The 14,317-nt window shown below is 43.4% G+C and overlaps 1 protein-coding gene across 1 annotated transcript in view; it reads right to left on the minus strand.

Annotated features, from left to right (window-relative positions):
* Positions 1 to 14,317, minus strand: part of LOC122552938 (zinc finger protein 292-like) — a 208,923-nt gene that overhangs the window by 141,022 nt on the left and 53,584 nt on the right. The window contains exon 2 of the mRNA XM_043696213.2: positions 2,376 to 2,530. Within this exon, the coding sequence (XP_043552148.2) occupies positions 2,376 to 2,530 (155 nt within the window). The remainder of the gene's footprint in view (positions 1 to 2,375; positions 2,531 to 14,317) is intronic.

Raw genomic sequence — 14,317 nt, forward strand, 5'->3', positions numbered from 1 at the left:
TTAAACATATATCACTACCTTCTCTCCATTTCCATCCTGTTAACTTGACTTTCCTGACTAAGTTGCAACTTCTGAAGTTCAAATTCTCTCTCCATCTAACTCCATTTTGCTCAATTGTATTTTATGTTTTCTTTAACAACTCGACTACATTGGTCTATTTGTCTGACACCCTTACAGTGCTTGACTAACTCCCTTACAATTTTAGCTTTCCTTTTGTCCCTGGTTAAGCCCAAATCAAACCTCTTTACTAATTCTAAAAGTATAGTTTTTTCTGTCCTCCTAAACTTTCTTGGTAAACTTGGTAATCATCTTCAAATCCTCTTTAGCAATTTTAAGAGCTATTTCCCTTACTTTTAATTTAACTAACCACAAATAACTACACAATTAAACAAATTGCCTCACCTACTTTTTATTTAAATATCTAGGACAGTAACCAACAAGTGCTTAAATCTGCTGGGATCCTTGTACCCCAGATCTGTCCAAATCTCAGGTTGGATATGTCTAAACTTGTCCAAATCGAAAATCCGAAACCTCAAACTGTTACAACAACACGGCAGTGAACTCTTCTGCTAATTAAACCAAACACACAGAAAAGTTCACCTCATCTCAATCTGTTCAAATATATGAGTAACAGAGAATTCCCAACTTCCACTATTTAAAGAAAAAATATCGAATTTATTCCTTAACTCAAAGTGAACATTAAACAACAACTATTTACAAAACTATGCCTTCTTTCTCCTAACTGCTTATTATCTGCCTCCAACTCTAACTAACTATCTCCTGTTCCAATAACCAAATCATATTACAATTATATCAACTTAATTTTCAAAATCAAGCAGCAGCAGTAGTCTCCGGTATCCTCGTCCTCTTGGCTATAGAACGCCTTGGGTTGTCTTTTGCTGCAAAAATAGGTTTCATTAGGAAAAAGGTACCTTTGATAGAGAGTGTTTTGAATGGCAGCTCCTCTCAGATGGCAGTTTAGATTAGATTAGATTAGTTACAGTCTGGAAACAGGCCCTTCTGCACAACAAATCCACTCCAACCCGCCGAAGCACAACCCACCCAGACCCCATTCTCCTACATTTACCCCTTCACCTCACACTATGGGCAATTTAGCTCGGTCAATTCACCTAACCTGCACATTTCTGGACTGTGGGAGGAAACCGGGGTACTTGGAGGAAACCCACACAGACACAGGGAGAATGTGCAACCTCCACACTGTCAGTTGCCTGAGGCAGGAATTGAACCCGGGTCTCTGCTAATCACTGTGCCACCGTGCCGCTCACTCTCTCTGGCTAACTGTTTTCTTTATGCCCCAAATATCGGATCATCTCATTGAGCCAATGTTGTCAAAACATTACATTCAAATTAGATTGGGCTTTAGCATCTTGGGGCATAGTTTAAACTGATTAATTAACTTCGAACGGTTGTGAAAACATAGCAAACAAAACTCAAATATTCGTGTCACAACCAAATGTTACATATTTTCAATTTTTCAGTACACTCTGATGACTAGTCAATCAATCAAGTCACATGACAGATACCTGTACTTACTCTTAAAAAGGTACAATACACACCAACTTCATAACAGTAAAAAAAACAAGCAGGAGGCTTTATTGCTATGCAGATTAATTTATCTACTTTTTAAATTTTCACTAAACCTGAACTGAACTTCAGTAAGACCACTTTCAAGTATACTGCATGCAGCTCCACCTGAAGTACAGGAGAGGATGCAGAGAAGATTGACAGGGATCATACTTAAAGTATACATATACTTTTCAGGAAAAGATGAAAGGTTGCTATCTTCTCAAAAAGGCTGACGGACAACCTAAATGACTAAAGTTATGGAAGATTTTGATAGACGAGATATATGTTATGTTTCCATTAATGGGGAATAGCATAACTAGAAGCCATCAAAACAAGATAGCCACAGGGAAAAAAAAATAATTCAGGAGAAACTTCTTTACCCAACAGATGGTACATGAAATGCACTGCCACAGTGACAGAAGGTAACAGATAGCAATGATGATTGGTTTAGATGCGAAAAGATGGAAGTAGGCTTATGTCTTTCTGCACTACAAGTTGGGCTGAATGTTTCTATACAGCAATTCCTTTGTAGTTGAGTATATGGATGAATGCCTGGGTGCACTTGTATAGACACCCAATTTGACAATTTTGTATATTCTCAATTCCGAATAACCTATTTAATAGAAATGACAATTCTCAGATCTAACTGCTTCAAATCAGAAACTATTCCATTTAATACATAAAATTTCAGTTGTAAAGCTTTCTACCGAAATATCATGTCTCAAAATGTAAGAGTTACCCAAATTACATCACCGCTCACACTGAATGAAGTTATTTGTAGTACTTACAATGCTAGTCGGTCAAGTACAAAACATACATTCTCACACTCCGCTGTGAGGCAAGGCCGTGCCTTGGAATAATTCTGTATAGCCACAGTATATACTTCCAACAAAGGCAGAGGATTATCAGAGATTTTCCACTTCCCAGCATACTGTACAAGAGTCTGTAATGAAAAATTAAAATTTCAGTGTTTCTAGTGCATCATGATACAAAAAGCTTTCTCAGCATGAAGCTCAGTTCTTAACGTTCAGGGAAATTCAAATATTTTCTTTCTTAACATGTCAAATTTTCCTTAGATTGCATTCATCCATGATATTTTGTCAGGTGCAATTTTTACTTTTGCTCCAAGATTGATTGTCAGACTCTGCATGCATTAGAATCCTATTGTATCTTGGACCTTGATTCTGGAAATCCCATTAAGCCAAGTTTGCATGATTGACTATTAATTTTATTCATACAACTGACAAAAACTGGTATACATTATAACAAATCTGTCTTAATCCTCTGTCACTTAGTAGAAATTTGGGTACCCTTGTTACCAACCTCTGTATAAACAGAAAATCTGCCTTCCTATTCACCTTATGTCCATCAATCTTATATATCAGAGGTACCCTTTCAACCTTGGTTGCTCAAAGAAACAAAACTTCCCCATCCAGTTGCTCCTCATAGCTTAGATATTCCAGCATCCTCCTAAAGTTCCTTTGTACCCTTTCATTTGCAATCACATTCTTCGTATTATGGTAACAAGAACTGTACACAGTACTCCAACAGTGGTTTAACCAACATCGTACAGAGTTCCATCTTGCCCTTTTATTCAAAACCTTGGCTAATAAAGGCAAGAACCCATATACCTTCTTAGACACTATCTACCTGCTCTGCTACCATCAGGGATCTGTGAATATGTGCACCAAGATCCCTCTAGTCTTCTGTACTTTCCAGGATGCTACCTGTAAGATACTGTGTTATAGGTTAACTTTAACTCACTCACCAGCTTACTATATTCATTAACACCAGGTTCCTGTTCATTCATTCATTACCCCTTACTAACCCGTTATTTACTAATAACGGTTTCATTATTCATAAAACCGTAGTTTTGGAGTATATTTTGACTATCATACGCTGGTGTTGGACTGGGGTGGATAATTTTTTTAACAAAATCAAAACACCAGATTATAGTCCAACAGGTTTATTTGGCAGTACTAACTTTTGGAGCACTGCCCCTTCGTCAGACAGCTAGTGAGGCAAGATCATAAAACACAATGTATAACATAAGATCATTGTGCCATGCAAACTGAACTAACACCTCTTAATTATGCAAGCAGACCACAGACACAATCCCAGAAGCAGCAGCTGGCACCTAACACATGTTTTAATCCACATCAACTTCCAGGACAGAAGCCTCTCAAACCTTTGTGTCCTATAGATAAAGGAATGGAATACCATGGTAATGGAATTTTAATGGTCACACAAAAGGGTATTATAGTCAGTTCTATTCACAATAACAGGCAGGGTATGAAGCACCTTGAAAGTGTGCAGAGATAGTTTTCCAGAATGGTCCCACAAATTGAAGTTTAGTTACAAGATTAAGTTATGAAAACTGGATATTTGTCCTTGGAGGTGGGAGAGAAGTCAGAGGTGTGAAAACATTTTGATCAGATTGATAAAAAGCTGTTCCCATTAGCTGATGGCACAAGGAATAGGCAACACAATTGGGAAAGACACACAGGATGGTATGGGGTAAAAATGCTATGATTAGCAATTTGAAACCTGCTACTCAGATGCGCAGAGGATGCAGGGATTCTTTATTTCAGAAAACTAGATGAATAACCGAGGGAAGCAAACTTGCAGGGCTACAGCAACAGCAGGCAACTGGACTGACTAGATTCTCAAGCCCAAAACGTAAAGTAACAAATACTACTCCCCATATGCACAGATGTTCATATACATCGGAATAGGTGATTACTAAAGATGTAACATGCTTTTAAATTACTAACACAATAATGTGAATAAAGTTACTTGTTTAATCAAACTTTAGAAGGACAGCAAAAATTATGTTGCTCCTCAAAGGCAAACTGAGATTGGAAGCTTCTAGTTATTTCAGGTGAAATCCTGGCCATGTTCTTGCAGTTAACAAATATAATCCTGCAGGGAAAATCTCTTTTCACTGCCAAAAATGACTGCTATTTGGATTCTGTTCTTCTACTCCGTGAAATTGCTTTATAGTGCTTGCCCTGGACTATGTTACCTGCCTCCCTTGTGCCAAAGTATTAGCTCCCATTCCAGCAAGCTTTATTCACGTGATAAGTGTATTAAGACATTCCATTATCTGCACAATGGACTGGAGTTTATACAACTTATACACAATAGTTGGAGGAAGTAACATAGTTCCACATTCCAGTTCATAATCAGGTCACTGAAAAACTATTTGAAACCCCCACCTGGGAACAGATCTAGCTGCCATGGTTTCAATCTATTGCTGAAGTGGTGACAGTCTGTCAGTTATCATCTGAGAACGCCATTAATTACCTAGCCAGATTATATGGTTTGTCTGACTGAACCACAATTTAATTGTTACTTTCTTTTTCAAGTTATGCTGACATATCCCAAATAACGTTGTGCATGACATCACCACATTCTACCCATGAACTCAAATGTGCCAAACAGCCTCCTTACAGAGTCAAAGAGACATACAGCTGGAAACAGACCCTTAGAGTCGAAAAGCGTGGCGCAGGAAAAGCCCTGCAGGTCAGGCAGCATCTGAACAGCAGGAGAATTGATGCTTCAGGAATAAGCCCTTCATCAGGGGGGTGGGAAAAGGAAGAGGAGGAAGGGGGCTGAGAGATAAATAGGAGGTTGGGGTAAGGTAGCTGGGAAAACAACAGGTTGATGCAGGTGATGGTGATATATGTCAGAGGGAAGGAATAGAGTCAGAGTCGTACAGCATGGAAACAGACCCTTTGGTCTAACCTGTCCATGCCGATCAGATATCCCAACCCAATCTAGTCCCACCTACCAGCACCTGGCCCATATCCCTCGAAACCCTTCCTATTCATATACCCATCCAAATGCCTCTTAAATGTTGCAATTGTACCAGCCTCCACCACATCCTCTGGCAGCTCATTCCATACAAGTACCACCCTCTATGAAAAAGTTGCCCCTTAGGTCTCTTATATATCTTTCCCCTCTCACCCTAAACCTATGCCTTCTAGTTCTCGACTCCCCGACCCCAGGGAAAAGACTTTGCCTATTTACACTATCCATGCCCCTCAATTTTGTAAACCCCTATAACATCACCCCTCAGCCTCCGATGCTCCAGGGAAAACAGCCCCAGCCTGTTTAGCCTCTCCCTATAGCTCGAATCCTCCAACCCTGGCGACATCCTTGTAAATCTGTTCCGAACTCTTTAAAGTTTCACAACATCTTTCCAATAGGAAGACCAGAATTGCATGCAATATTCCATCAGTGGCCTAACCAATGTCCTGTATAGCTGCAACATGACCTCCCAACTCCTGTACTCAATACTGTCACAAATAAAAGAAAGCATACCAAACACCGTCTTCACTATCCTATCTACCTGTGACTCCATTGTCAAGGAGCTATGAACCTGCACTCCAAGGTCTCTTTGTTCAGCAACACTCCCTAGGACCTTACCATTAAGTATATAAGCCCTGCTAAGATTTGCTTTCCCAAAATGCAGCACCTTGCATTTATCGTAATTAAACTCCATCTGCCACTTCTCAGCCCATTGGCCCATCTGGTCAAGATCCTGTTGTAATCTAAGGTAAACCTCTTCGCTGTCCACTACACCTCCAATTTTGGTGTCATCTGCAAACTTACTAATTGTACCTCTTATGTTCGCACCCAAATCATTTATGTAAATGACAAAAAGTAGAGGACGCAGCACCGATCCCTGTGGCACTCCACTGGTCACAGGCCTCCAGTCTGAAAAACAACCCTCCACCACAACCATCTAAGATATAACCTTGCTAATCAGTCTCCCATAGGGAACCGTGTCGAAAGTCTTACTGAAGTCTATACAGATCACATCTACCATTCTGCCCTCATCAATCCTCTTTGTTACCCCCTCAAAAAACTCAAAAGTTTGAGAGACATGATTTCCCACTTAAAAGCCATGTTGACTATCCCTAATCAAGAGTTGAAAAATGTGGTGCTGAAAAAACACAGCAGGCCAGGCAGCATCCGAGGAGCAGGAGAATCGACGTTTCGGGCATAAGCCCTTCTTCAGGAAAGAGGCTGGTGTGCCAAGCGGGCTGATATAAAAGGTAGGAGGGAGGGAATTTGGAGGAGGGGCGCTGGGAATACGATAGGTGGAAGGAGGTGAGGGTGATAGGCCAGAGAGGGGGTGGGGGCGGAGAGGTCGGGAAGAAGATTGCAGGTCAAGAGGGTGGTGCTGAATCTGAGGGTTGGGACTGAGATAAGATGGCGGGAGGGGAAATGAGGAAGCTGGAGAAATCTACATTCATCCACTGTGGTTGGAGGGTTCCTAGGTGGAAGATGAGGTGCGCTTCCTCCAGGTGTTGTGGCCAGGGTCTGGCGATGGAGGCAGCCAAGGACCTGCAGGTCATTGGCGGAGTGGGAGGGGGAGTTAAAGTGTTCAGTTGGTGCTGGTATCCCAGAGGTTCCCTGAAACGTTCCGCAAGTAGGTGGCCTGTCTCCCCAATGTAGAGACGACCACATCAGGTGCCGCGGATACAGTAAATGTTGTCTGTGGAGGTGCAGGTGAATTTGCGACGGATATAGAAGGATCCATTGGGGCCTTGGAGGGAGGTGAGGGGGGGTTGGGGGGGGGAAGAGAGGTGTGAGCGCAAGTTTTGCACTTCTTGCGGTTGCAGGGGAAGGTGCCGGGAGTGGAGGTTGGGTTGGTGGGGGGGTGTGGACTTGACGAGGGAGTCGTGGAGGGAGTGGTCTCTCCTGAATGCTGATAGGGGTGGAGAGAGAAATATATCCCTGGTGGTGGCGGAAATGACGGAGGATGATATGATGAATCCGGGAGGTTGGTGGGGTGGAAGGTGAAGACCAGTGGGGTTCTGTCCTGGTGGTGATTGGAGGGGCAGGGTTCAAGGGCAGAGGTGCGGGAAGTGGAGGAGATGTGGTGGAGAGCGTCGTCGACCATGGAGGGGAAATTGCGGTCTTTGAAGGAGGAGGCAATTTGAGTTGTTTGGTAGTGGAATTGGTCCTCCTGGGAGCAGATGCGGCGGAGGCGGAGGAATTGGGAATATGGGATGGCGTTTTTACAGGGGGCAGGGTGGGAGGAGGTGTAATCTAGGTAGCTGTGGGAGTTGGTAAGTTTGTATTAAATGTCGGTGTTGAGTCGGTCGCTCGAGATAGAAATGGAGTGCGGGGTCTAGGAAGGGGAGTGAGGGGTCTAAGATGGTCCAGGTAAATTTGAGGTCGGGGTGGAAAGTGTTAGTAAAGTGGATGAACTGTTCAACCTCCTCGTGGGAGCACGAGGTAGCGCCAATACAGTCAGTCATCGATGTAGCGGAGGAAAAGGGGGGTGGTGCCAGTGTAGTTGCGGAAGATGGACTGTTCCACATATCCGACAAAGAGGCAGGCATAACTGCGGCCCAAGGCTACTCCTTTGGTTTGAAGGAAGTGGGAGGATTGGAAGGAGAAGTTAAGAGTGAGGACCAGTTCAGTCAGTCAGTCGAAGGAGGGTGTCAGTGGAAGAGTACTGGTTGGGTTGGCGGGAGAGGAAGAAGCGGAGGGCTTGGAGACCTTCGTGATGGGGGATGGAAGTGTATAGGGACTGGATGTCCGTCGTGAAGAGAAGGCGTTGGAGGCCGGAGAAGCGAAAATCATGGAGGGAGGTGGAGGGCATGGGTGGTGTCCCGAAAGTAGGTGGAGAGTTCTTGGACTAAGGGGGACAGGACAGTATGCAGAGATGAGTTCGGTGGAGCAGGAGCAGGCTGAGACAATGGGTCGGCCAGGGCAGTGGGGTTTGTGGATTTTGGGTTGGAGGTAAAAACGGGCGGTGCGGGGTTGTGGGACTATGGAGGTTGGAGGCAGTGGATGGGAGATCTCCTGAGGTCATGAGGTTATGGATGGTCTGGGAGATGGTTTGGTGGTGTGAGGTGGGGTCATGGTCAAGGGGGCAGTAGGAGGCAGTGTCCGTGAGTTGGCGTCTAGCTTCAGTGGTGTAAAGATTGGTGCGCCAAACTAGCACTGCACCTCCCTTGTCTGCCGGTTTGATGGTGAGGTGGGGGTTGGAGCAGAGGGAGTGGAGGGCTGCGTGTTGTGAGGATGAGAGGTTGGAATGGATGAGAGGTCAATGTCGCGGCAGCAGTTGGATATGATGAGATCGAGGGCGGGCAAGAGGCCAGCACGGGGTGTCCAGGTGGATAGGGGTGGGTTGGAGGCGGGAGAAGGGGGTTGTCAGAGGGTGGGCAAGAGTCCTTTTTGAAGAAGTAGGCGCGGAGGCGAAGGCAGCAGAAGAAATGCTTGATATCTAGCTGCGTGTCGAACTCTGATTCGGGAGCGTAGGGGGATGAAGGTATCCATAATCAGTCCTTGCCTTTCCAAATGCATGTACATCCAATCCCTCAGGATTCCCTCCATCAACTTGCCCACCACCGACGTCAGGCTCACTGGTCTATAGTTCCCTGGCTTGTCCTTACCACCCTTCTTAAACAGTGGCACCACATTAGCCAACCTCCAGTCTTCCGGAACCACACCTGTGACTATCGATGATACAAATATCTTAGCAAGAGGCCCAGCAAATCACCTCAAACTTCCCACAGAGTTCTAGGGTATACCTGATCAGGTCCTGGGGATACCTGATCAGGTCCTGGGGATGTATCCACCATTACCCATTTCAAGACATCCAGCACTTTTCTGTATATAAAGAAGTGTTGCTTCCCAATTGCATTACGGATTGGCTTGACTCTAAGATGGCCCTGCGTTCTAGCCTCCCCAACAAAGAAGAGTTTTTCATTACCAGATCAAATCAGTTCTCATTTTAAAACCTTAATTATACAACTATACCAGGAAATCTCAAGTCATTCAGCAAAACAGGCTTGGTTTTTTAAACTGCATTCATAAGCTTCCTGCTTATGCTTCACACAGAAATCATTCACTCTACTACATTTAACTCCTGTACATTGCTCCACCAATGAAGCAATACTTTGCAAGATGTGAAAATATCAATGTTCAGACAAACAGGTAGTAGATAACAGTCTTCCATTATCTCGGGCAATATCCATCTCCAATAAGGAAAGTGACAACTTTCAGTAACATCACTATTATCAATTTTAAAAATGGAAGAAATATACCAAGTAACCTTGAGATCAGTAATTTTCTCAGTAGCTGGATAACTGTTAAAATACATAAACAGGGATTGAATAAATTATCACTTGGAAAAGTATAAATTATACGGTCCTCCAGGAATCACTGTTAGTTATAAGCTGTGCATAATTTCTTTACAATAATTCCACGTTTCCAGATGTTAAAGTCAACAGGAATGGAAAGTTGTGAAGATTGTAAAAGAATTCCAATTGTATACACAACAGGGTGAGCAGGACATTGCAGAAAAGATCTTAAAAAAGATTTCTTCCCCCACCCCCTCCAAATATGAAGAGTCATTAAAGTTTGCAATTCATGTATACCGATGCTACTTAGGATCCTCTTCCCCTTACATTTACCTCAGACTAAGACACCCAACCAACACATCCCTGAACAGTATGGGCAATTTTAACAGGGCCAATTCACCTAATCTGCACATCTTTGGATTGTGGGAGGAAACCAGAGTACGCAGAGGAAACCCACTCAGACAGGGGGAGAATGTGCAAACTCCACACAGACAGTTGCCCAAGGTAGGAATCGAACCCAGGTCCTTGACACTGAGGGAACAGAGCTAACCACTGAACCATCGTGCTTGCCCCGTCACTTTCCTTTTCCCAACTGCACATTCATGATATCATTTGACCTTTCCTCTCTGGAACTGTTGGATTTCTCTTTCGCTAAGATCTCACCAACATCTTCTGTTGCCTTCACCTTCTTCAGCCAGAAAATCTATGGCTAAGATCGCACACAAAGAACCCTCTTATCCATTTGCAGAATTCACCCTAATCTGGATTCCTTACTCACCCCACATTTTTTCCATTAATAACTGCTGACATAAGATTGGCCATCTCAACTTCTCTGCTCTCCTTACATGCTCTAATCGGTTTCCCTCTGAAATGATATTAATTACTCTGATTTCAGAAATTCAACCTTAGCCTGTTGTTATTTGGCATTAGTAGAGGCAAAACATCAACTCTCTGACAATATCCTTCAAGCCCTGTCTGCATCATGACCCAACAATGAACCTCAAGCTACTGTTTCCAAGACTAATCACTGAGCACATCTTCCCTCAATGATCAACAGCCCCATATGGTCCCTCAACCTTGAACAGCTGTCTTCTACCTCCCTTCCAAGATCCATAAACATGGTTGCCCTGTTAGATGGAGCAAATTAAATGGAAAGGAAGATGGTTAAGTAGGACATTTCAAGAGGACGGTGCACAGTTAGAAGTTTGGATTTGGGGGAGGGGGGGGGGGGGGGGGGGGGGGGGGGAAAGATGAGAAAACTGGTGAAGTAAAAGCAGATGCCATGTGGTTGGAGGGTCCCAAGGTGGAAGATGAGGCGTCCTTCCTCCAGGTGTCAGGTGGCTTGGATTTGGCGGCCCAACACTTGTATGTCCTTGGCAGAGTGGAATGGGGTGTTGAAGTGGTCTGCCACACGGCAGTGGGGTTGCTTGGTACGTGTCCCAGAGATGTTCCCTGAAACAGTACACGGTGGCATCCTGTCTCCTCAATGTAGAGGAGGCCACATTGAGATCAATGGACACAGTAGAGAGGGGGTTTGGATGTGCAGGAAAATTTCTGCTTGTGTAAGGAACCCGTGGGGCCTTGGATGAAGACAGGGTGGAGGCTGTGGGAGGTGTGGGCACATGTTTTACACTTCTTGCAGTGGCAAGGGAAGGTGCTGGGAGGGGTGTGTGTGGGGGTGTGTGAGAAAGAGCTTAATAAGAGAGTCACAGAGGGAATGGTCTCTGTGGAATGCCAACAGAGGGAAATGTATCGCTGGTGGTGGGTTCTGATTGTATGTTTCAGAAAAAAGAGGGGATTACGATCCTTATTGCTGTTGGAGTGATGGGGTGCACAATCGTTCAGTCCAACTCATCCATCTGGACATATTTGCTAGGATTTGGCCCATATGCCTCAACGCTTCCTATTCATATACTCATCCAGATGCCTTTTAACATGTTATAATTGTCCCAGCTTCCACCACTTCCTCTGGCAGCTCCATACACACACCACCCTCTGCATGGAAAAGTTGATCCTTAGGTTCCTTTTAAACTTTTCCCCTCTCACCTTAAACCAATACCCTCGAGTTTTGGACTCATTTCTTTCTGTTTCGTTGATATCTTTGAATATCCTGTAATTAGAAAATTTGCAATATATAAAGGTTTAGGACTCAAAACATCTGACAGAAACGATGAGAAATATGAAAAAAAAAGCAGGAAAGAACTCCAGCAGGGAATTAAGAGACCAAGAAGGGCCACTAAATAACCTTGGCAAATAGGGCTAGTGAGAACCCCAAGGTATTCTATATACATTTTTTAAAAAAAAGGGACAACCAGGGACAAGGTAGGACCACTCAAGGATAAAAGAGGGAACTGGTACCGAGGCAGAGGAGGTGAGTGAGATCTTAAACGAGCACTTTATTTGGTACTTATACATAAGTATAGAGGATAGCAAGATATTTGTGGAATGTGCTAATGCACTATGGCATTTTGAGATAAAGAAAATAAAAAGGTGGTTAGGTCTCTTCAAGAGCACGAAATTGGATAAGCCCCCAGGGCCTAAAATGTTATCTACCCTACATTGGAGAGATGTAAGAGAGGAGATTGTTATTGCCTTAGGATTTCACCAGTTTCCTAATTTCCCCTCCCACTACCTTATTCCAGTTCCAACCTTCGAGCTCAGCACCACCCTCAGGACTTGTCCCACCGGTCCTTCTTCCTTTCCACCTATCCGCTCCACCCGATCACCTTTACCCCCACCTCTATCCACCTATTACACTCTGTTACCTTCCCCCTCCCATTTATCTCGTCACCCCCAAGGCTCCCAATCTCATTCCTGATGAAGGGCTTTTGCCTGAAACATCGATTTTCCTGCTCCTTTGATGCTGCCTGACCTCCTGTGCTTTTCCAGCACCATCTTCTCAACTCAAGACCTTTGTATCCTTATTAGCCATGGGAGAGGTCCTGGAGAACTGGAGAGTAGCTAATGTTGTTCTTCTATTCAAGAAGGGAAAATGGAGAAAATCCAAAAAAAACTATAGACCGGCGAGTCTCACATCGGTGGTTGGGAAGCTATTCGAGAGAATTCTTCGGGATAAGATTTACATGCATTTGGAAAAGCATGGCCTAATTAGGAAGTCAGCACAGCTTTGTGCAGGATAGGCCATGTCATACTAACCTGACTGAATTTTTCCAAAAGAGGTGAAAAAGGTGATTGATGAGTAGGGCAGTGGATGTTGCCCAGGTGGATTTTAATATGGCTTTCAACAAAGTCACCTCTAGTAGGTTCATCCAGAAGATTAAGATGCATGGGATTCATGGTGACTTGATCTCATGGATCAAGAATTGGCTTGCCTATAGAAGACAGTGTGGCGGAGGAAAGGTGTATTTCTGCCAGGTCGTCTGTGATTAGACCTCCTGTTCTGCAGGGATCCACGCTGTGACCCCTACTTATTGTAATATATATAAATGACTTTGATGAAAATGTAGATGGGTGGGTTAGTTTGCAGATGTCAAAGTTCAGTAGAGTTGTTGATAGTGTGGAAGGTTATCAAACAATACAGCAAGATATAGGTCTGTTGTAGATATGGGCAGACAAACGGCAGATGGAGTTTTACCTGGGTAAGTGTGATGAATTGCATTGTGGGAATCAAAAGTATACAGTTAATGGTATTGATGTACAGAGGGATCTTGGGGTTCAAGTCCATAGCTCCCTGAAAGTAGCCACACAAAGTAGACAGAGTGGTGAAGAAGGCATATGACATGCTTGTTTTTATAGGAGAGGCAAAAAAAAACTGAGGTTGTTTTCTCTAGAGCAGTGGAGGCTAAAGGAGAGACTTGATAGAAGTCTATAAAATTATGAGATGCATAAATAGGTTTCCCAGTCAGTAACATTTCCCCCCCCAAATAATAATTTAAAAGTGGGGTTGGGTCGATTAAAAAAAAAAGATATGAGGGGCAAGTTTTTTTTAAAGTTACCGTGTGGTAGGAATCTGGAATGCACTGCCAGGAAGTGGTGAGGCAGATGTCTAAAATGTCCATATCATAAGCAAATAAATATGCAAGGAAAGAAAAAAGGATATGGACCAAGGGCAGGCAGAAGGGATTAGTTTAATTCAGCGTCACATTTTGCTTAACATCATGAGCCAAAGAGCCCGTTCCCACGCTGTACAGTTCTACATAATTCTGAAAAGTCAAGCAAACACAGCAATGACTTCCTACACATGCTCTCTTTCAAACACCATCACAGATTTTGCATGAAAATGAAAATTTACTATCCTATAGACAGTTTAAAAATCCTCATTCCCAACATTGGAGACTTGGCAACTGGTTATATATCCACTTTCAGGACAGCTGCTCTAGCCATAATTTACAGGCATGAACATTGTATAGGGTGTTCTGTTATAACACGTGTTTTGTCAACACAAATTCACTGTAGCACAATTGATGAATTGGTGATGCTGTTTCTACAGCACAAAACTTTTAAAACAGGTTGGCTGTAATCGATTAGAGCACCAATACTTTAATTGTGGTTTCTAAAAAGTGTGATTTTTCTACAAAGTGGAGCTGCAAAAAAAAAAAAATCACCGCAACCATTGTGCTATTAGAAGGTGTACAATCAGTTCTTCTTCCTGGTAAATTAAT

This window comes from Chiloscyllium plagiosum, unplaced genomic scaffold, assembly GCF_037043375.1.
Source record: "Chiloscyllium plagiosum isolate Xiang-an unplaced genomic scaffold, Cpla_swu_hap1 HiC_scaffold_10, whole genome shotgun sequence".
NCBI classification, from domain to species: domain Eukaryota; kingdom Metazoa; phylum Chordata; class Chondrichthyes; order Orectolobiformes; family Hemiscylliidae; genus Chiloscyllium; species Chiloscyllium plagiosum.